The 25,199-nt window shown below is 39.6% G+C and overlaps 1 protein-coding gene across 3 annotated transcripts in view; it reads left to right on the top strand.

Moving 5' to 3' along the window:
* Positions 1 to 415: 415 nt before the first annotated feature.
* sv2ca (synaptic vesicle glycoprotein 2Ca) overlaps positions 416 to 25,199 on the top strand; it is a 138,578-nt gene continuing 113,794 nt past the window's right edge. For all 3 annotated transcript variants that reach the window (XM_060843737.1, XM_060843745.1, XM_060843726.1), the window contains exon 1: positions 416 to 980. In XM_060843737.1, the coding sequence (XP_060699720.1) occupies positions 416 to 980 (565 nt within the window). The remainder of the gene's footprint in view (positions 981 to 25,199) is intronic.

Raw genomic sequence — 25,199 nt, 5'->3', positions numbered from 1 at the left:
GAGTGCAGTCGTTCAAGCGAAGTGGCTCACCAGTTCCTTGTGTAGAGTAATTAGTGATGGGCAATAAATATTGGTCAAGCTAGTAATACACACATTCTGTGAAAAAAAACTTCCGTTTTCTGCTTGCTGTGATCTAACTTCCATTCAGTTAAACTGTCATGGTGATTTGTCAAATTGTTTATTTTTAACACTTATTATTTTGTTGTTTAGGTCCCTGATGATCAGAATATAGCAAAAACAATATCATTAGCTGTTAACACTGAAAACTCCAATGCCAAAATCCCAAGTTTTTTGAGTGTGTCAAATAGAAACTGAATGCCAGAAGCTCAAACCCAAGGCTCCAAATTTGGGCAGTGTTTCTTACATCCTGGTTCAGTCTGTTCACTGAAGAAAGGCATCTAAGATTGGGGAAAGAATGGATGATGCTTACAGGGACAGGACTACCCTGATGAGGGGTGCGAAAGACATTGCCAAAGAAGTTAAGAAGCAAACAGTGAAGAAAGCCAGCAAAGGGGCAGATCATGACGAATACAACCAGACCTCTTATGTCAATTTTCAAGATGATGAACATTACAACTACCGCGGAGAGAGTTATGGAGAGGAACCTCATGAAGATGAAGGATCAAGTGATGCTACTGAAGGTCACGATGAAGAGGATGAAATCTATGAAGGTGAATACCAGGGAATCCCGGATATGGGACAAAGAAAGGAGAACCAAGTAGCCATAGGACAGCCTGTCTCCGATGAGTATAAGGATCGTGAGGAACTGGATGCTGAGAGGAGGGCTGACGAGGAGGAGCTGGCACAACAGTATGAGCTGATCATTCAGGAATGCGGGCATGGCCGCTTCCAGTGGGCACTGTTCTTTGTGCTGGGATTGTCTCTCATGGCCGACGGTGTGGAGGTGTTTGTGGTGGGCTTTGTCCTGCCAAGTGCTGAGACAGATATGTGCGTAGAAAACTCCACTACAGGATGGCTGGGTGAGTAACTAAGTTAATTTGCATTTTTTGTATTCTGTTCCTTTTTTTAAAATCAAGACCAAAACTATATTTCACCAGATTTTATGAACTTTCATTCACTTTCTTTTCATTTTAAAATGCCATTCCCATCATTAAACCGCTTGACAAAATATGCATGAAAATGTAAAATGTAATAGTGCTTCTTGGTGTGAAGTCTGATTATCAAAAAAACTCAAAGAATATATTACAGTGCTATATCTCTACAGGTGATTTCCTGCTATTGTCTGGTTTAGTGATATGCATTCATTTAAAAGAAAAACCCAGCCAAATGAAAATGATATTGAAAAAAATATTTGAATCTATCTTAAACAGTGACCATTTTGGACAGACTTTTATAAAATATGCAAAACTATGAGGACCATAGGAACAGTTGCATGAGGCACAGATAAATACAGTGCCACCTTTCAAACAAACAATATACAGTGTTTTCAGAGTATAAACATTTGAAAAGAATTTCAACTTTTGGAAATGATTTACTTCACATTGATGCAATAACATTTGGCTGTCAAATGGATACATATGACACCAGTAGCTTCTAAAAAATTATATGCAAGGTAGAAGATAAGGTTTACTGAGTAAATCAACTCAAGCTATGGTTGTGTCAAATTGCAAATTTACAAATCTCCTAAAAATTGAAGGGGGTAGTTTTTCACCATTTAATGCCAAAGGAAAAGTTGAAAGATCCAGTGTTGTGGACAAATATAGCCTTCTACATGAGCATTAGGGATAAAGCTGCTCAGAAAATCTCAGCTAATAATTGTTCTGAATTGTACTCATTTGACACTGTTGGTGTAGTCAGAAAAATACTGGCTGTTATTACCATTCTAAATCCAAATCGGAATTGATTTGGTAGGGTCAGGTTGGCACAGAAGTATTTCTTTAGTATCTAAGACCAAATGGTCTGTGTCATACTCTAGTACTTGAGTTGCACTCTAGACTGTCACTTTAGTGCAGAAGTGGCAAAATGCTGCATCATTGAGTATGTAATGTTTTGGATGAAACATTAAACCAAGACTCCAACTGTTTGTTTTCATGCATATAAAAGATCTGATGACAATGTTCAATTATGATTCTGGCCAAGATTTATACCTTGTGTATTACCATCAAGACACAATATCTCATTGCTGTTCATGACTTTGCTGTGCATAAACTGAAACTGAACAGAAACCGAATTGGGCTATCTTCTATATTTCTATAAAAGATGGTCATTAATCAATCCAACAGGGAAACATGGAGAAAATGGTTTATTCAAGGAATATCTACAATATGGAACTTGCTACCACATGGATTATATATTGTGAATAAAATAGATGTGTTTAAGATAAATGTATTCAGGAGAATGAGTAATAGAAGGAAATGGCTTTAGGTGTAAATGAGAAGGAAGAGATGAAGCTTGTATGACATACCCACATGGGAGAGACTATTTGATCTGAATGATTCATATTTGTTTTGTAAATTCTGTGTAATTTTCAATTGATATTGTTGCCTCAGCTTTGATGCATTATTTTATGGCATTAGCAGTTTATATTAGATTAGATTACTTACAGTGTGGAAACAGGCACTGCTGCCCAACAAGTCCACACTGACCCTCCGAAGAACAACCCACCCAGACCCATTCCCCTACCACTTCGGGCAATTTAGCATGGCCAATTCACCTAACCTGCACATTTTTGGACGGTGGGAGGAAACCGGAGCACCCGGAGGAAACCCACGCAGACACTGGGAGAATGTGCAAACTCCACACAGACAGTCGCCTGAGGTGGGAATTGAACCCAGGTCTCTGGTGCTGTGAGGCAACAGTGCTAACCACTGTGCCACCGTTTCTACTACTGATGCCTCCTTTAGATAAATGGTGAATGTACACAGAATAGAATGTTTTCCAGAGCTGAATTCTCAGGGAAACTGTTCAGAATTAGCATTGATAGTTGGAGCTACAATGCTAAGTGAATCGGTGACAGGTGTCAACTCAAAGAAGGCTACCCTTTGTCGAGTGAGCTTGGCATGGACATGCCTCTGACGTGACCTGGCAGAATAACAGCAGCTGTTACACATTTGAATGAGACATATTGGCAGATGAAAACCCATATGGAGGCTTGGACTGGAGTCATTGCCTATAGCTTTGGAAAAATGGAGCAATCTCTGGGGTCAGGTGTTCTCCTTCTGAACATGGTCATCAGTCATTTTGAGATTTCAAACTGTGACAAGGTTGCTGCTGCCCTGTGGACTTTTGGTGCTAATCTTTAATGCAGAAGTTAAATGGTAACGTATATTAATATAGCTCTTAAATTAAATGTAATTCAATGCAGCAATGAAAATACATCTCAAACAACAGATTGTAAGAGCCACGTAATATAAAAGAAGGTCGAAATGATGCTGAACCCAGTTAGTACTTAACAGATTCCATAAGAACCACTGAGATTCTAAAAATGTAAATCTCTGATGGATTGGATTTGGAGTAATTTCTACTATCTATAGTAGGCAATAACTGATCAAAGGTGTTGTGTCAGGCCCGAACGCCAGACTTATGATCCTGGTGAGATCATCAAATTATCTTATGAACTCAGATGAGATCAGACATGACTACCAACTTTTTGTCACTTTTATTCTGTCAACTTTATCTAGTTTGGTCAAACAACTTCCAGTTTGTTTGAAAGTAGACAAAACGTACACTTAGAAAATAAAGCCTCAAGACTCCATAGTTTTGCACAAAATAATAAAGATACAAACTGGAACATAATACAATTCATATATACATCAATCCTCAGAATTTATATGTGATTAACTTGGCGAATGTACAATGATCAAATACTTGTCAGCACACAAGATTGATGGATCTCAGATTGCCAGTTGTGTACAGGGTTATGAGAATAACATTACCTTTATGGGTAAACGGCATTGAAGTGTTCCAAGAGTCATGACCATATTGAATAGTGGAGCAGGCTTGATGCGCTGATTGACCCACTTCTGTTCCTATGTCTCTATGAATAACTTCATAACTGAAGTCCCTCACCCTTGTAACCATTCTTTTAAATGTTTTCTCTACCATGTCTGGAGCCATAAAAAAAAGTGCTATGCTAAGAATTCAGCAGATCATTCCAGTTGAGGCCTAACCAGTTTTCTTCTTAAAGGTTGATCAAACATTTTCTTTTAACTTTATCCCTCTGCTTACAATACCTTGAGCATTGCATTGTTTTGGTCTCTATTTAAAACAAACTATATAAGTGCATTCGAGGCAATTCAACAGTCGTGGAATGGGAGCAGGGGTTATCTTATGAAGGAAGATTGGACAGGTTTGGTTTGTAACCATTGGAAGTTTGATAAATGATTAATTGTTGTCACACACATCAAGATACATTAAAAAGTATTGTTTTGTGAGCTATACAGGCAGATTGTGCCACACAAATGCATCAGGTAGCACAACAGTGCAAAATACAGTGTTACAGTCACAGCGAAGGTGCAGAGAGTGCGAGATTAGAATGAACATTTGAAAGGTCTGTTCAAAAGTCTGATAAGAATGAGGAAGAAGCTGTTCTTGAATATGTCCATATGTGTATTTAAACTTTTATATCTTTCTACCCGATGAAAAAGAGTATAACTGGGATGGGAGAGGCTTTGATTATATTGGTTGCTTCTGAAGGCAGTGGGAGGTATAGAAGGTGTCAATGGATGGAAGGCTGGTTTACGTGATTGACTGGGCTGTGTTCACATCTCTATCTAGTTTCTTGCCGTCTTGCGATGAGCAGTTGTCATATCACACTGTGATGCATCCAGATAGGATTCTTTGCAGATGATCTTATTGGAGCGTACAAGATCCTGAGGGATCTTCACAGGATGGTTGCTGAAATGAGTGCTTTTTGTGTGAGAAAGACTAGAACTAAAGAGCAGAGTTTAAAATAGAGTTTCACCCATTTAAGATGGAGACAAGGAGATTTTTTTCTTTCAGAGGATTGAGAGTCTATGGAACTCTTCAGCACACAACAGTGGATGCAAAGTCATTGAATACTTTTTGCAAAGAGGTAAATAAAAAATTGACAATCAATGGAGACAACGGTTATCAGGGTAACTGGAAATGTGGAGTTGAAGCACAATGACACCAACCATGACCACCTTAAATCCTGCAACAGGAACGAGGAGCTAAATGGTCTAATCTTGCTCATAATAGTATTATTCAATATTCCTTGCTTAACAGTTTACTAAAGTTATGGAATTGTTATTAATATTATTTCTTGCACAAAATGCACAGTTTTTGTTTTACTTATTAAGGTCCTTTTGGATGGGGTGATGTTACTGATGGATTGCTAATTTATTTCTTGTGGAGCTTTGATGGAAAATTAGAATAATCTCATTAACTGTTGCTTTTATTTTTAAATTACCTCAAGTACATTCTTTCATGGTTCAGCTGGTAGAAGATAAATTGAACATTGACACAGAGCCTTAGAACAACATCCAGAGTTTGACACATCTACCTACTCGGAAATACGGCCTTATCTGGGTATTGGTTACACTGAATTTACAGTACAGAATTTGACCTTGCTTGTCTATGCCAGTGCTTAGACTTCACACAAAGCTCCTCATACTTTATTTACTTCATTCACTCAATCAATATAACCATTCCACCCTATTGACATATTCACCCTTTCAACAAACCCTTCAACATAGCAGGAGAGGACAGAACTTTGGGTACCTGCAGCAACTTGCAAAATAGGGACAGCACCTGTAATTATTGGGGTAGTCATCAATGCCTTTATTTATCATGCCAGATTTCTTCTGCTACCAATGTATTGGAGTGCCAAATAAAATGAAGCATTTCATATAGTTTTTGTACAATAGAGTACCTATTTTTTTCACAAATCAAACTAGGGTTGGGCATCAGCACATCACTTCCATTTGTGTTTACAAATTGTTTTTGTCTGTCTTTGTATTGTTGCCCATTAGTTCTTTCTTTCCTATTCCCTTTTTGCACAAGTTAAAAAATGCTTTGGTCACTTTGGGTCTCAGAAATGCTCCACCTTTTATTCCTTTTCTAGCTGGCCTCTTACTTGAGGCCACACCCTTTTACTTTTGAGCAGTAGCTTTCAAAAGTTCTGGAACTCCTCCCTTCCTCACCTGTACTGCCAACACGTTTTTGAGAGAGGGGAGTTTACTTGACTAATTTATTGAAGTTCGTAGAGAAGTAACGTTTAATATGTGATTGTCACAGTTGTAGATCTAGAACACTAAATCCAAAATAAATGGCAACTGACTAGCAATTTAGAGATTGAGAATGTAAATCTTACCATTACAAATGGGAAAATTAGATTAATTAAATCTGTTAGTTTGGATCATATAAAAATAATTGTCAGAAGCTTTGCAAAAACCTACTTCCTTGCTCAAGTCCTTCAGGGAAGCTGCCACCTCCAGTCAATCTGGTTTACATGTGACTCCTGTTCCTCACTGCATGATTGACTCTTAATGCCCTTGAGGGAACTAGTGAAGGTCAGTGAATTCACATGTTTACTTAAATATCTAGCATGAAATTTGATTAGGTTATAAGCTAATACTTGAGAATTTCCGTTTTCTATTGCACATGCGTAGAATTATAAATGCAATGCTATTCCGTTGTTAGTATGAAGAATTCGGAACACTTTGCTGTATGTTGCTACTTTAATGTGCTATAGAAAATACAGCTACAATAAAAGAAATCCAGTAAGTTGATCAACAACTATTAATCAATAGAACTGACTTCAGGTCAACAGAAGATCAATGCTTTTACTTTTACTGAAAGAAATGTCCATTTGATGGAACTGCTTCGTGTTATTGGTGAGGGCAAGGGGTTAACTCAAGTGATATTATTGATCTCTATTCCAATCTCAGTATCCCTTGAGTAGGTTTAATACGCTCATTTGCTAATGTACTTCCTTGATGTGGGATAAACACATCCATCAGCCTATCAATGAAAGGATCAAGTACAGTGGCTTAAAACTAGTAATGCAATGATTGCTTCCTTTCTTTCTTTAGTAATTTACATTACTGAACTCAAAGCAAAATTGTTTCTAATGAATGGTGCACAATTTGTCGCAAAGTACTTAAAAATAGTTATGAATGTTCTCTGTATGAAGGCAGATCCCTTATGATTAATTGCTGGAACCATGGCAAACAGTGCACCTACTAAGGTTAGGGATCAAATCCTGTGCTGTTAGTGTTAATCCAATTCACATCGTTGCCATCTAGCCAATGAAGGTAACCCTCCCCCACCACTATTAGGACTGTGACCAGCTAATCACAGCACATTATGAAAATGTTGTCAACATGTCAATACAAACTTAAAGAAGAGAAAACCAAAGACCTGTGGATGCTGGAAATCAGCAACAAAAACAGAAATTGCTGGAAAATCTCAGCAGGTCTGGCAGCATCTGTGGAGAGAAGGCAGAGTTATTGTTACAGGTCTAGTGACCCTTCTTCAAAACCTAAAAAAAGTTTTATCATCACAGCCTTTTAAAAAATCAGTTGGAGATAATACACATTTACACCTAACTCCCATGTTAAAGAAGTTCTGATGAAATCATGGAGGAAGAGGATTGCAGTGCCTGCATTGAGTAATTGAGCCTGACAGTGTGAGGGAGCTCAATTAACACAATTGAAAGACCATAATCCTTAAAGTATACTTGAATTACTGGCCAAGTCTGCTGTTGTTAATTCATGAACCTCACAGTCAATCTAACTAAATCCTTTCAGTCAATTTATCTTTTTAGTAATGTTTTTAGCTGTCACCATTCAACAAATTCAGGAGACGGACAGAAGGAAATAATATCAAATTTAACCAGAATTATTTTGTTTGAAATTTGCACAGTGCTAGATTTTGACATTTTTTTAAACTGAGAAAACTGCTTATTTTCCAACTTAATTTATGGCCTGCTGCTGAAATTACATCATCTTTCAGAGAGGGTTTGCTCAACAGAAATGAAAAGTTGCCACTGATCATGCCTCTAATAATGATCCTTTGGTATTTCATAAGCTGTTAATAGCAATTTACATGAGGTAAACACTTGGCGTTCAAATTGAAGCTCTGCAGTTTGTAATCGTGGTTAATGGTTAGTGCCAGTTAAAACATCACTTTAATTGACAAAGCAGGCATGGAGAAATACAGATTATGGAATGTGATCAATAAATGTATAAATGAGGCCCTGATAGCAAGCTCTGAAAGGTGCAAATGTTATCAATAGCACTTATTTGTTTGTACAGCATCATTAACACAGAGAATAAAGATCAAAAGCACTTCACGGAAGCCTGATTAGCAAAAGCTGCCACTAAAGGATATCCAGGGTGTCCTCACTTATAGTTGGTGTTGTGTTCCTAAACATTGCAACATTACGTGAAAAGATTTTAAGTCAATGTTAAAACTTGGGATAGATTCTAAGGGACTTCCTTAGTAGAGAAAAAAATAAACATTTTACCTGCACCCTCTACTATAGTCCAGAGAGTGACCATCTGAGAGTGTAGCCTAGGGTCCTCTGTCCAGAGTCTATGCTGAGGATCCGTTGACCATTGTGCTCCAGGCTACCTGCTGGGTCCCTTGATTGTTCCTGGGGTCCACTGCATCTCTCCTCTCTGGCCTTTGCTACCTTTAGGATCCACTCAGACTAGTGCTCATTGGGGCTATATTTCTTGATTGACTGTGCTGCCTTGGCCTTTGTCCCAATCCATCTAACTGGTGGGATGTCAGTTATGGTTGGACTCAATGGTATTTTCTTCATTTCCTCTCTCTTTCTGTGGTGCTGGTCAGCATTAAAGGGTTCCCTGACAGAGCCAGATCATTCATATTGAATCATGAATAATATCTCTTCCAGCTGTGGCCTGAGGCTAAACAGGGGATAGTACTGGCAGCATCATCAATGGAGATTTTAGTTAAACAGCCATGGACATTAGTCCCTCTGGTTTTAATTGACTCATTGGAAACAGCTTTTTAAAAAAATGCATCCATATTATGAACCTCCTTCAGTGTTGTAGTAACACATGCAAATGTTTTCCCTCATTAAACTCACTACAGAAACAAACAAGGCTGCAGCAAACCAAAATTAAATGTTTGAAATCTGTTTGCATAGTAAACACTTCATGGTGTATACTTCCCGATTTGTCTGTTGTGTTTATCAAGAAAAAACAGCACTAAGTGCAAGGGTTTCTTTGGTTCATGATTATTTTAAGTTCAGTTTTAATATCTGCTTCAGTCACTGCTGCTTCACTGGTAGTGTGTTCTTCTGAGGCTGATCGATTAGTTTCCTTCATGGTTTGAGATTGTTGTGTAAGTCGTGTAGGTGATAACATTGGAAGAGTTGGGCTACCAAAATGACCTTGGTGACTGGTTGATTCAACCAGTAAACGAAAATTAGTAAACAAAACTTGACAAAAATTACTTACTGTGGTGAAATGTTGTGCAGCATTGCTTGGAAGTCCATTTACACTGTATGCACAGCATTACTTTCATCCAGGACAAGAGCAGATTAGATGCTGGGAATTCAGTGGTGAATAACTCACCAGAGCCTGTTTACAAGGCATTAGTCAGCAAACTGCAGCACTAATCTGGCTTTTGCTGGATGGGTGCAGCTCCAACACTCGAAGCTTCACTGCAATTTAAGACAAAGCAGCCATGTTGATCACCGTCCAAAGGTATCAGTGACTATTAGAGGTAGTGAAAATGTGGAGTTGAGGGCACAGTCATATCAGCCTTGACTACACTGAATAGAAAAGCAGTCTGGAAGGAAGCAACTGGCTTCTGCTCCTAGTTCGTATGTTTATATTTTAGTCATCTGACCTGCCTCAGTGATCCTGCACATTCCTCCTGGCCTGTTTCACAGTGATCCCAGGCTACCTCACACTGTAGCAGAAGGGCATGTGTTAGCCTTTAACCCCCACTCCCCACAGCAGAAACCTTCAGAAAGGCAAACGGTACTCAAGATGATTCCCTTGAAGATTGTTTTTTTTCCCTGCTAATGCTTCAATTATTTAGGAATTTTCCTCTGCTTCAAATGAGTTGCATTGGGACTATGCATATTTTATCCACCATCTGCCATAGCAGGGTGCAATATTATTGAATAGACAATAACTATGCACACAGCAATTCTAGCTAGGATGCCTTGTGGACTGCTTGGTTAATGCGATCTGAATAGGCAGAACTGGGATTCTTCCACTTCACTCCATGAAATGCTCTTAAGCTAATGACGTAGTGATTCTCAATTCTTTAAATTGAAGGTTGCCTTTCAAATATATTAGTAATTACAGCCCTCCTCCCACCTCATTTGAAATTATTGTACTATGTAATACTAATAATATAGAAGTGCTGCTTTTAAAGGGTATTTTAACAGTGCTTTTAAGGGACACTGGTAAATCTCACTGCAGATGTTATCCACCTTCGTATAACCATTCCCAGATGAAGGAGCCAACCCATTCTATTCTGTATATTTGGACAGAACCCTGTTAGACAATGACTAGCCTGATGAATTGGGTGGCCTGTTTTAGATGAGGAACAGGTTATTTATCAGACCACTTTCCTGATAGGTTTTCTGTTGTGGTGAACCTCCAACTAGTATCCCCATCCACATTTGAGCATTTCCGATCCTTGTCCTTTGAGGTCACAGTGTAGGGTAAACAAAGGGGTATATCTTTAAGAGAGACCATTTTCACTTCTTATCAAACTGAGATTCTAAAGTTTTCAGCAGTAGCTTCACATGGAGGCCTTCAATGTTGATGATGGTGTAAATAGGTGTCAGATACTTAAGTCACCAAGAGAAGGAATTGCAGGGATTGTGACAAAGGAAATCTCCTGAGGGGTTAAAGCAGCTCCCAAATTTTGGTTCCACCTGATCCCTCTGGCATTTTGTTACCTGAAAGACTGATAACATTATGGCACAAAAGTAAATTTGTTACAAATTATGAAATACCATGAAACAATATAGTACAAGTTTGCACCTAACATCAGGTTCCCAGTTAGAATTTGTCCAAATGTATGGATCTCGTTGAAATTACAGCTCATGGATTTTGCTTTACAGCATTCAGTTCACATCAACAAGATTACAGAAAAATTAAACGTGAATGTAAAAGTGATGCACTGTTTGCTCATTCAGAATCAAGAAGTGTTATGTAGAATGAGACCATTTGACTCATTGTCCCTGTGCCAGCTCATTAAATGAGTATCATTACCTAGTGCCAATCTCTTGCTTTCTCCCCATACTCTGCAGACTAGCTCCATAACCATCTACTGCCCTCTTAGATGCTGAGAAGATAGCAGAGTAGGAAGCTCCAGCTGGAGCCCCTCTGCTCTGCTTGTTCTTTTTTTTCCTCTGGAGTGTTTTTTTTAAACTTTTAACTTTTTAAACTTACTTGGAGGAGAATGGAGGATGCAAGTCCCAGACCAGAGGCTAGATCAGGAGGTAAGTTCTGGAGGCGAGTCCCAGACAGGAAGCTGGTGTGGATGGTGATTACCCAACCAGAGGCCAGTGTGGGAGGTGATGCCTTGGGTTTAAAACTCAGCCTGGTCTGGCGACTTGGCCTGGTGCAGTTTAACACAGTCTGGGGTGAAAGAACTGCGAATAGAATACTTCTTTTTTGCTCGTATGCTGGACTTTCATTTACTATTATTTCAATTTTGTACCAAATACTTAAGTGCCTACACCTGGGTGACTTGCATGTAAGATGGTACCATAAGTGGCTACCTTGCAAGCTTTTCATTGCACTCATTCGAGTGCACATGACAATAAAGTACATTTGTTCGCTCAATCATTCGAATTAACCTGTCTCCCACCACACTTCCATTCAATGCCGAATGCCAAGACACAATGTATTAAACCAGCTGATCCCAGATGTGATCATATTCACCAATTCACTAAAGACCTGGAATAAAAACTGAAAGCGCTGGAGAAACCCAGCACATCTGGAAGTGTTCTGAAAACGTTATATTGGACTCAAAGCATTAACTTTGTTTCTCTCCTTGACAGATGCTAGATCTGCTGAGTTTCTACAGCATTCCTTTACTTTTGTTTCATTAAAGACCTGGATTGTTCTGAAAATGCTGGTTACTTTGTTTGGAATTGCATCCTTTATAAGATCTGCCAAAGAGTGCTTGACTTGGCTCTGATGCAGGGATGATAATAGAGTATTAGAATCCTACTCTATTAGAATCCTATGTTAACATTGCAAATTTTTCCCCAGTATATGTGGCATCAATGCTTGTGTAGATCCAGTATTTACAAATTATTTCTTATAACTATCAAACAATGTGAATTATAGCTGTCTTATGATTTTTTAAAAATTCTGTATTTTACACATAAATAAAATGACCTTAATGAAGCTTAATCCCTGAGATTAAACATTGATGTCATTCAACACCAGTGAAGTCAAATAACACATTTTAATTCTCAAGCATACTTCTGAAATGGGTTTTCAACAATCCAATTACTACCTTAAAGATTTATTTGAAATATACTAGCTCTCTAATATAAGCAGTGGCAATAACAAGAAAACATTTTAAGTGAGTACTGGGAATGATATAAATTCAGAAACCATTTATCATGCTATTAATTTCTGAAATTAAACATTTTATTGTTTCACATTTGTTCATATTGTGCAAGAAATTGTGGCCAGATTTTCTTGGCAATGTACACCACTAGTCTTGACCAACCTTCAGAGAGGTTTAAGGAGGGAAATCCGTATCTTAGGGTGTAGGCATCAGTTAGGTGAGTGAAGGGATGGGAATTGAAATGTGCAAGATGTTGGAACCTGGGAATGCAGAGATCAGAGGGCAGTAGAAATAAAGGTGGTTTCATGGGTACAAAAAAAATTATTTTCTTTCTGAATTTTTTCCCTTGTGGTGGCTATGTAACAAGGTTGTTTTGCTTGCTTTTCCTCACACTATGCAATAAGTATGTTGCTTCAGTTTAATTCTCCAGTTAAAATCAACATATCCGGCCGAGCCAGTTAGTCAGTGACAGCATTCAAAGTTCAAACTCCAAATGAGATTACCAGCATTGACAGCACAAGCCAGGTATTTATTCATTTCGGGGACATAATCTCAAACCCAGACATGAATGATTATTTTGTTTAATGCAACTTGTCTTTCTGTTCCATATTAAATGATATTACTCTGCCAGACTTTCGCATTCACATTCTAAGTCTGAATATTGGCTAGATTTTTAAATTTCACTTGGGGGAAAAAAAACAATTACCAATATGTTTAAATTGACCAGGGAGCTTTATGATGTACATGTTTTTCTTTGATTGCAAGAGGTCATGATCACCTTCATTTACAAGGTGATTGATCATATTCAAAGATTAAGCAAGTAAAAATGTGAATTTATTAGAGGGACTCATATAATTTAGATTTCTGTGAAAGCATCAGTGCATGAAATCAGGGGGAGAAAACTGCATGTTTCAGCTGAACGGCTACGTCTATCTCAGGAGTTTGTTTTCACAGCCTGTCATTGAGATGAAGAAATTGAGTTGCACACAAAAAAAAACTATCCTTCCCCTCCAAATCGCCATATTTATGTGAGGCCTTTAGGTAAAATACATTCAAAGAATCCCAATGTGAAATTGCAACAGCAACAGGCAGAGTCTTCCAAGACACTGAATTAGTTCGGTATTGGAAAGAAAACAGGGAGAACCACATGAAATCAGTGGCAGAAACTCCTGCTTTTGAGAGCAAAGAGTCTCATTTTCAACTAAGTGCTAAATTGTGAGATGTGATTCTCATCAGTGAGCAGTAAGTTTATTTGCACATATTAGTGTGCATTAATAACCTCATTATTAACCAATCTCACCTCATTCAAATGTAGTTTCCAATTCTCCCACCAACTGATTAGATTAGACCCACTACAGTATGGAAACAGGCCCTTTGACCCAACAAGTCCACACCGACCCTCCGAAGAGTAACCCACCCAGATCCACTCCCCGACATTTATCCTGACAAATGCACCTAACTCCATGGGCAGTGGCTGCATGCACCTCCCTCTCCACTTCCCCTTCCAGATCCCCAGCGGTAAACAGGAGAGTCAATTTCCTTCTGTTCAACATGCTGTGGGGCAAATAAATCAAACTATGCAGGTCAGCTCTCAACTGCCACTGCTTGACCATTTTAATGGCTGGGCTTTAAGGATGGCAGTAGTGCCAGGAATCTCAGGAGATCCTGGCAATGATGACCAACACTTCAATCTATAGCCAGTGGAAGGCTAGGATGAACAGTGTACCACTGGGGCATGGAGCTGAAGTAAATTTGGGAAGATAATGTGAGAAATGCTCATTTGAAACCTGCCAAAATTGGCACTTAGCTGATTTCTTGTGAAATTCAGACTAAAGTATTAAATAATGTGGTGTCTAGACCTAATTGTTTGAATGTAAATTCTTGTGCCAAATTTCATGACAAATGTCTTTGTTACTCTATTCCAGTATAGACTTAATCAGCCTCTCACATTGTACCCAATGAGCTCAACTTGAAGTTATCAAAAACTGCTGTGTCCTAACTTATACCAAGCCCCTCTCACCTTTCACCATTGTGCTGAATTACCCTTAAATGATAGTGATTGAACTGCAGTTTTTAAATTCATGTTCTTGTTTTCAAATCCCTCCATGGGCTTGTCCTTCTCAACCTCATCCAGCAGACATCTCTCCAAGATATCTACAACACACAGTAGGCCCAATGTACAGTGGATCCAGTTCATCGGAATGGAACCAGACTGGTGTTCAAAGTGGGAGTCAGGGAGCATTTTAGTGACCGTGACCACAACACTTAACGTTTTAAGTTTATTACAGGAAAGAAAAGAGTTGGTGTTCAAAAAAAAAATTTGGATTGGGAGAAGGCAGATTTATTTACAATAAGGCAGAATCTAGCGAAAGTAGAGTGGTAACAGCTGCTTCTGGGTAAATCTACAGCAGAACAATGGGTTTCATTCAAACTAGAATTGGTGAAAGTAGTGCCTATGTTCACCTTTAGGATGAAAGGTAGATGCAGCAAGCCCAGAGAATCCTGGGTGTCTAGGAATATTCAGGACAAGATATGAAAGAAACCAGATGTTTTTAACAGGTACAAAGGGAGCAAATCAATGGAGGCCCCAGTGGAGTATAGGAAGTGCAGTAGAACTTAAAGCAATTAGGAGGGCAGAGGCGACATGAATAGGCACTGGCAGGTTATATTAGGGAGAATCCCATGGTACTCTATAAGTATATCAAGTGGAAGAGGATAAACAGGGAGAGAGTAGGGACCAAAGGGGCAATCTGTGCGGTGAGCCAGAGGAGATAGGTAGGGCGTTAAACAAGTACGTCACATCTGCCTTCACTTGGGAGAAGGAGGATATCGATACAGAATTCAGGATGTGAGGTTTTGAGCAGGTTCTTGACATAGGGATTGACGAGCTACTGGAAGTCAAGGTGGTCTTAAATGTGGAAAACACCCCAGGTCCAGATTGGTTCTATTTGATGGAGAGGAGGGAAGAAATTACAGGGACTCTGGCGCAAATTTTTAATTCCTCTTTGGCCTCAGGAGAGGTGCCAGAGGATTGGAGGACAGCTAATGTGGTTCCACCTTTCAAGAAGAGTGGTAGAGATAAATCAGGGACTTACAGATCAGTGAGTCTCACATCAGTGGTAGGGTAACTATTGGAGAAAATTCTGAAGGAAAGAATTAATCTCCATCTGGAGAAGTAAGGTTTGATCAGGAGTCGTCAGCATGGCTTTGTCAGAGAGATGACATGCCTAACAAATCTGGTTGAATTTTTCAAGGAGGTGACCCAGCATTTGATGAAGGAAAGGCAGTTAATGTAATTTACATGGACTTCTGCAAAACCTTTGACAAGGTCTCACTTGGGAAACTGATAAAGAAAGTAAAAGCACGTGCTATCCAGGGTAACTTGGCAACTTGGATCCAATCATGACCTCAGGGCAGGAAACAGAGGGTGACAGTAGAAGGCTGTTTGTGTGACTGAAGGCCAGTGTCCAGTGGCATATCACAGAGATCAGTGCGGGGTCCCTTACTGTTTATGATATATATAAAAGATACAGAGGGAAATGTGGAGAGGGGTGATAAGTAAGTTTATGAATGACACAAAGATCGGTTGAGAGTGAGGAAGAAAATTGTAGATTACGGAAGGATATGGATGGATTGGTCAGATGGGTAGGTCAATGGCAGGTGGAATTTAACTCTGATAAATGTGAGCTGATGCATTACGGATGAAGTAACAAGATAAAGGAGTATTCGGTGAATGGGGGCATCAAGAGGTTATGAGGAACAGAGGGATCTTGGGGTGCTTGTCCACAGATCCCTGAAGGCTTGAGGACAGGTTAATAGGGTAGTTAAGAAGGTATTCAAGATATTTGCCTTTATCGGTCATAGCATAGGTTATAAGAGCAGTGAGGTCATGTTGGAACTGTACAGAACTTTGGTTAGGCCACAGCTGGAGCACTGTGTGCAGTTCTAGTCACCACACTAGAGGAAGGATCTGCTTACACTGGATGGGGTGCTGAGGTGGTTCACCAAGATCTTGCATAGGATGAATCAGTTTAGTTATGAAGAGGAAATCTGAGAGGGGACCTGATTGAAATGTATAAGATTATAAAGGGCATGGACAGGCTGGATAGAAAACAGCTGGACCCCATAGTTAAAGATTCAATAACAAGGAGCATAAGGTAAAAGAAAAGAGGTTTAGAGAGAATTTGAGGACTTTTGTTTTTCACCCAGAGCTGAAATGCACTGTCTGGGAGGACGGCTGAGGCTGGAAACCTCAATTTTTAAAAAAAAATACATGGGTGAGAACTTGAAATGTCATAACATAACATAATATTCTGCCGAAGGCCAGGTGCTGGAAAATGGGACCAGTGTAGATTTAGAGTAGTTTTTGTTTTTGGTCAGTGCAGACTCAATGGGCTGAAGGAACTCTTCTGTGCTGCATGATTTTATGATTCCTCAGATCTAACCTCTTGAGCTTCTTCAATTTTAATCTCTCCAGCACTGGCAGCCCTGTCTTCAGTTGCAAAGGACCTAAGATCTGGAACTCTTTGAAACTCTCCTCTCTCCCTCTTTTCCCTCTTTTAAGATACTCATTAGAATCTGACTCTTTGATCAAACTTTTGTACTTCTACTGTAACACACACTGTGGCTTTTGTTAAATTTTGCTTTGTAATGTTCCTGTCAGATGCTTTCGAATGTTTTATTATATCTATGTAAATACAAGTAGTTGTCATCTTTCTTGAACTTGTATCATCTCACTGCTGGAATTAAACAAAGGAGACATATATACATATATTGTTTTGGACAGGAGCATGTCTTTTTGTCATTGTTACTCAAGTGCCATTCTGAGTGGCATAGGGAACCATAATCTTAGAAACATTCGGATCATAGCAACAGTGGATGACCTTGTTGATGGAATTCTAGTATCTCATATTTAGCAAATGTACATTCCCAGAGTCAAGGAATAAATAGGCAGCTTACTTGTTGAGTTGAAGTTGATTAGACTGCTATGTAATCTGTCGAGGGTGAGTTCTGGCTAAGCTGTTTTTTATGTTATCTCACTGAATCCTTTGCATCTGCTCTCTTGCTGTTTCATTTATCCTACTGGCACTCCAATTCTTCCATATGGATAACATTTCCAAAGAAATCCATTTTCTTCTATTGATACTATTTGAGAGTTCTCTTGTTCTTCTGGTCTCACTCAGGACTTCTTTTTTAATTCTACTCCCCACTAGACTTATCCTTATAGAATGGATAGAGAACTGGCTGGAAGATAGGAAACAAGGATTAGGAAAATAGGTACTACAGGATTCAGCATTTGGATCCTAGCTATTCACAATAAATAATAATTCAGATGTGGGAACTAAATGTAATATTTCCAATTTTGCAGATGATGCAAAACTGGGTGGGATGGTGAGTTGTGAGGAGGATGCAGAGAAGCTTCAGTACGATTTAGGCAAATTGAGGGAGTTGCAAATGCATGACAGTTGAAATATAATGTCGATAAATGTAAAGTTGTCTACTTCGGTAGCAAAAACAGGAAGGCAGATTATTATCTGAATTATGATAGATTGAGAAAGGGGAAGATGCAATGAAACCTGGATGTCCTTGTGTACCAGTCACTGAAAGTAAGCATGCAGGTGCAGTTGGAGTGAAGAAGGCAAATAAAATGTTGGTCTTCATAGCGAGAGGATTTGAGTACAGGATTAAGGATGTCTTGCTGCAATTGTACAGCACCTTGATGAGACAAAACTTGGAATACTGTGTGCAGTTTTGGTCTCTTTTTCTGTGGAAGGCTGTTCTGGCTCTGGAGGGAGTGCAACAAAAGTTTACCAGACTGATTCCTTTATTATGGACCAGGCCAGACTCCCCTCAAAACATTTCAAGAAAGTAGCCCTGACCCCAACTTTTCTAGTTGTTTAAAGTAGGTCTAAAGTGTGTGTACCATGGTATGCAGCTGGCCCAACAACACAGTTTTAAACAAAACAGAACTTATTTTACACATGAACAAAAGAAAACTGAATTTAGAATAACAACTATTTGAAAACCCAATCAACTCTATCGTAGCTGAATTATGCTGTTCTAACATCCATATAAACACACCTTTGGCAAAGAAAAGTAAAATCAAACACAGGTTCTTACAGGAGAGATGTCACAGAGAGACAGGATCAGCATAGAACTGTTTCTTTGACCAGTCACCTCGAAAACAGACTGCTTATTAAAACCAAGCCAAACCAAACCAACCCAGAGAAAAGCTGAGCTGGGAGAACTGGCCACTCCCCTTTCATTTTACAATTTTTTAAACTTGAAAGATTCTGCTAGCTATAGTCAAATTGGCCCTAAAACCCATCCAAACCAGACACATCGGAGTTTCTGCATTTACGACCCCTCTCGAAAAGAAATCAAGGAGAGAATAACCTTGTTAAAGGAGCAGCATCGTCACTCCATCATCTCTCATCTGGAGTGATGTATGAAGGTTAGGACCCATGTTCACTGGAGTTTAGAAGAATTGGGGGGATCTTGTAGAAATCAATAAAATTCTAATAGGACAAGACTAGGTAAATGTGGGGAAAAATGTTCCCGATGACTGGGGAGTCCAGAACCTATGGTCATAGTCTAAGGATATGAGGAGGTCATTTTGAACTGAAATGAGGAGAAATCTCTTCAACCAGAGAGATTAAACATTGTGGAATTCTCTGCCACAGAAAGTGGTTGAGGCCAAACCATTGAATTCAAAATGGAGTTGGATTTATTTCTTTGGGTGAAAGGGACCTAAGGGTATGGAGAGAAATTGGGAACAGGGGTCTGAGTTAGATGATCACCATTCAATCATATTGAATATTGCAGCAGACTCAAAGGGCTGAATGGCCTACTCTTTCTATTTTTTGTTTCTACATTTCTATGATCCTTTCCAAGCACCATACAGTGAAGCTGGTGAATTTGCTTTCTTCCTCTTTCCTGATGCTCCACACTTCATATCTATATTTCATTATTGACCCGGCATCACATTTTAGTATTTTGGTTCTCACTCCAAGACTCAAGCTGACAATTCTTCGAAGGTTGCTTAGTTTTACAAAAACACTCTTGAGTTGTCTGATTCAGTTTTGAATGTCAGTACTGCTTTTGACGTCGGATGTTACTGTGTTTCCCAGTCAGTTGAATTGATTGATACGCTCTAACTTTCCTCCATTTACTACAATGTTGCATTTTACAATGCTCTTTATCTTTGTCATTACCATAGCATATGTTTCTTGCAATTGTACATTAGCCCTTTTCTTTATGACTGTATAGATTTATGTTCGCAAATAGTTTTATGCCAGCAATTAATGCACTTCTTATGTGGAAATGAGCTAAACTATGATGGTAAGGTACACCACGTGATTGATACTAAGCTGAGGTATCTCAGCCTGAATGTAGATAAAAATGTGTTGCTGGTCAAAGCACAGCAGGCCAGGCAGCATCTCAGGAATAGAGAATTCGACGTTTCGAGCATAAGCCCTTCATCAGGAAACATCAGGATTCCTGATGAAGGGCTTATGCTCGAAACGTCGAATTCTCTATTCCTGAGATGCTGCCTGGCCTGCTGTGCTTTGACCAGCAACACATTTTCAGCTGTGATCGCCAGCATCTGCAGACCTCATTTTTTACTTGAATGCAGATAAAGTCAACTTAACAGAGGTGGGGGGGGGGTGGGGACCAGTCAATATTTCTGCACAGAAAGAAGCTTGCCAATCTATGCCAGTTTTAAAACACCATTTGAGACTCCTCCCACTCTAATTCCTCTTTCCCAGCTTATCCCATGTTCTTGTCTTTCATTTTGGAGTGATTAACCACTGATTGCAATGATAAGATTGATAGATTCTTGTTGTCTCGAGGAATTAAGAGCTACGGGGTGAACGCTGGTAAGTGGAGTTGAAATGCCCATCAGCCATGATTAAATGGCGGAGTGGACTCGATGGGCCGAATGGCCTTCCTTCCACTCCTATGTCTTATGGTCTTATAATTACGGACACACAATTTCCAGTCCATGCGCTGGGTATACATAGCCTGAGTGCAGTCATCCACAGGGAGCGCTGGTGAAGAGGAGTTGCAGAAAAACTCATTGTCTCTTTTTTTACAGCAGCAGCTGGATCAGTTAATGTTTTAAAGATATTAAGGGTTTTTAAAGTTTGTGGTAATATGGCCGAATGAAAGTAGTAAATGAGGATGTGAGGACATTAATGGTGCATGTGTGTGAGGACATTTCTGGAGGGGTATGTGCTTGCAAAACTCAAAGTAATGACCAATATTTTGTGATTGGACATTTGTGGTTTATGTGGGGATGTAAATATATTAGGATTTTCTAAATTTGAACATTTGAGAAAAAGATATTATAAGGCTGAAATACACAACAATGCTATTTAATAATCAACCAATGCTTGATCGAAGCATCAATTCGGTAGTTCTATCTATGATATTTCACTCTTCATATTTTTCACAATATTTAATTTTGTATCATACATTTTATATATATAGTTGTGTAAAAGTTGGTTTTGAGACCAAACTTTTATCTTCAAAGAGCTTAAGTGGGGATAATATCTTTGAGGAGTCAATAATCTCACTAGATCTTGGAGACCATTAGAAATGTATCTCAGCAGTTGCTGACCATGGTGCTGAACTCAGTTAGGAGCAGCTGTCCCAGGCTATCTATTTCTGATGAGGAGAAAGTGAGGTCTGCAGATGCTCGAGATCAGAGCTGGAAATGTGTTGCTGGAAAAGTGCAGCAGGTCAGGCAGCATCCAAGGAACAGGAGATTCGACGTTTCGGGCATAAGCCCTTCTTCAGGAATTCCTGAAGAAGGGCTTATGCTCGAAACGTCGAATCTCCTGTTCCTTGGATGCTGCCTGACCTGCTGCGCTTTTCTAGCAACACATTTTCAGCTCGTATCTATTTCTGACACTTTAAATAGAAAGTTAGAGTCATAGAATTGTACAGCACAGAAACAGACCCTTCAATCCAATGCATCCATCCTGACCAGATATCCAAAATTAATCTAGTCCCATTTGCCAACATTGCCCCATTTTCCACTAATCCCTTCCTATTCATATATCTATCCAGATTGTACCAGCCTTCACCACTTCCTCTGGCAGCTCTTTGCATGCACACACCAGTCTCTGCATGAAAAAGTTGACCCTTAAATCCCTTTTAATTCTTTCCTCTCTTACTTGAAACCTTTGTTATCTAGTTTTTGACTCCCCCACCCAGGGAAAAGACCTTTTTATTTATCCAATCCATGCCCCTCATGATTTTATGATCCTCTATGAGATCACCTCTCAGCCTCTGATGCTCCAAGAAAGTAGTCCCAGCCTATTCACACTCTCCCTATAGCTCAAATCTTCCTCCCTGGCAACATTTATTTTAGTTAATAAATATGGTCATTGGTAATCCCTATGATGCTGATAGATTAGATTAGCTTCCCTACAGTATGGAAACAGGGCCTTCGGCCCAACAAGTCCACACCGACCCTCCGAAAAGCAACCCACCCAGACCCATTTCCCTCTGACTAATGCACCTAACACTACGGCAATTTAACATGACCAATTCATCTAGCCTGCACATCTTTGTGACTGTGGGAGGAAACCGGAGCACCCAGAGGAAACCCATGCAGACATGGGGAGAATGTGCAAACTCCACACAGACAGTTGCCTGAGGCTAGCATTGAACCAGGGACCCTGGCGCTATGAGGCAGCAGTGCTAACCACTGCACCAATCTGCTGCCTATGTTTGAAATGTTAACAGCCAATGCAGGCCCTATAAACTCGCACAACCCTTAATGAGATCATGACAGATTATCTGTTTATATGATGTTGTTTCATGAATATATATGGATAAGAATACAAAAAGACTTCCCCTACTCTTTGAAGTTATGAGATCTTTTACGTCACCTGAGAGGGTACATGGAGCTCAGTGTAATGTCTCATCTGAAAGACTACACCTCTGTTAGTGTGACAATCCCTCAGTAATACTATGAATGCCAGTCAATGTTCAAGTCTTGGAATAATGGACCCTCAACATTCAATTGAGTATATTGTTAATATTTACTAGCACTGTGAAGATTATTATTATGTTGGCAATGTTGCAGTGAAATACACTCCGTACAGACTGTTTCAGACTTGTATTCTAGGAGACCATTGAATCTCACCCAGAGTCAGACAACTTATTTCACAGAAATTATTAGAATCCCTACAGTGTGGAAACAGGCCATTAGGCCCAACAAGTGCACACCAATCCTCAGAAGACTATCCCACCCAGACCAATTCCCCCACCTTATTATTTTACATTACCCCTGACTAACACACCTAACCTACACATCCCTGAACAGCATGGGCAATTTAGCATGGCCAATTCACCTATTTATTTTAGCTAATATCAGTCCAACACACGCAGATGCCAACAACTATGTACTGATAGACAAATATAGACACAACAGAGGCATATTGCAGTTTCAGCCTCTCCAGAACACTTCGTCAGAAATTAATATTTTGAAACTGTCAGACAGTGCCATCTTAATTAATTTCTACCCCGTATGCCACTGGTCAAATTACATGGATCTGCATATGTGTTTCCACAGGCAAACTTTCAAAGTCATAATCACAACATTTAAGAAACAGACACTGACAAATTTGTCTATGTGCACTTTTGTGCTACTGCTGTTATCTGGTCTGCAAAGTGTGGAGTTGATAATCTAAATGAACTATAAATGTTTCCAGAGACATCAGTATGTGCTGACCAGCTGTTAATTACCTTGAATGGATAGCACAACATAAAGTAGGAAGCAAAGCAAAGTCCTTGCTAGTCAAAGTTATTTACCCTAGACGCCAGTGGGAGGTTAATTGGACAGAAAGCCGTATTGTAGAACATGCGGATCAAGGCATGGAAAGCCCTGTGACAGATTGTCATTAAGATATGTTGTGCCTGAGGTGTAGGCTTGGACTGTGACTTACTTGGCACAAGGGAAACTTGCAGCGCGTAGAAAAGGATAGCTAGATGTGAATGAAGATAGAAGTATTTACTGTGTATGAATTTTGATAACGTTTACATGAATTACAGTATATGGGCTCGAAAGCAATTAATGGAGCAGAGAAGTATGTAAATATGAAGGACTTAAGAACATACTTTGTGTTTAGTGTCATACCATTGTCCTGGTAAGTATTCTGGGAAAATTATTTTTTAAAAAATGCTTAAGGGAATACGGGCATTGTTAGCTGGATCAGCCTTTATTGCCCATCCTTAATTGTCCTTGTGAAAGTGGTGGTAAACTTCCACCTTCAACTGTTGCAGTTCTCTGGTGCACATATACCAACAGTGCTGTATGGGACAGAGTCCCATGATTTTAACCCAGCAACATGTAAGAAACAGCAGTACATTCCCAAGTCAGGATGGCAAGTGGTTTGGAGAGGAACTTGTAATTGATGGCACTCCCAAGATGGTTGTCGTAGGTTTGGAAAGTGTTGTTGAAAGGGCCTTGGCAAATTTCTGCAGTGCATCTTGTAGAATGTACACACTGCTGCTACTGAGCATTGATGGTGAAGGAAATAACTGTTTGTGGATATGGTGCCAATTGAGCAGGTTACTCAGTCCTGGATGGTGGCAAGCTTTGAGTGTTGTTGGAGCTGCACTGATTCAGGTAAGTGGAAGGTATTTCATCACATGCTGGAGATTCAATGACAGTAATACCATTGAATGTCAAAGTGCATTAAATTTTGTCTTGTTGCAGATAGTCATCACTTGTATTGATCAAATGCTAACTGCCACTTATTACCACAAATCTGGATATTGCCCCGGTCTTGCTACATTATCTGAGGAGTCATGAATCGTGCTGAACATTGTGTTGTCATCAGTGAACATCTCCAGTTATAGAGCCATAGAGATATACAGCATGGAAACAGACCCTTCGGTCTAACCCACCCATGCCGACCAGATATCCCAACCCAATCTAGTCCCACCTGCCAACACCTGGCTCATATCCCTCCAAACCCTTCCTGTTCATAAACTTGTCCAAATGCATTTTAAATGTTGCAATTGTACTGGCCTCCACCATATCCTCTGGCAGCTCATGCCATACACGTACCACCCTCTGTGTGAAAAAGTTGCTTCTTAGGTCTCTTTTATATCTTTCCCCTCTCACCCTAAACCTATGCCCTCTAGTTCTGGATTCCCCTAACCCAGGGAAAAGACTTTATCCATTTATCCTATCCATGCCCCTCATGACTTTAAAAACCTCTATAAGGTCACCCCCTCAGCCTCCAACGCTCCAGGGAAAAAGTCCCAGCCTGTTCAGCCTCTTCCTATAGCTCAAATCCTCTTGTAAATCTTTTCTGAACCCTTTCACATTTCACATCACCTTTTCAATAGGAAAAAGACCAGAATTACACACCATATTTTAACAGTGGCCTAACCAATGATCTGTACAACCTCAATATGACCTTCCAACTCCTGTACTCAAAACTCTGACCAATAAAGGAAAGCATACCAAACACCTTCACTATCCTATCTACCTGAAACACCACTTTCAAGGAGCTATGAACCTGTACTCCAATGTCTCTTTGTTCAGCAACACTCCCGAGGACTTTACCATTAACTGTATAAGTCCTGCTAAGATTTGCTTTCTCAAAATGCAGCACCTCACATTTATCTGAATTAAACCCCATCTGCCACTTCTCAGCCCATTGGCT

This window comes from Hemiscyllium ocellatum, chromosome 2 (genome assembly GCF_020745735.1).
Source record: "Hemiscyllium ocellatum isolate sHemOce1 chromosome 2, sHemOce1.pat.X.cur, whole genome shotgun sequence".
Taxonomy (NCBI): domain Eukaryota; kingdom Metazoa; phylum Chordata; class Chondrichthyes; order Orectolobiformes; family Hemiscylliidae; genus Hemiscyllium; species Hemiscyllium ocellatum.
Note: the sequence above shows the minus strand (reverse complement) of the source record. Positions and strands in the feature narration are given on the sequence as shown.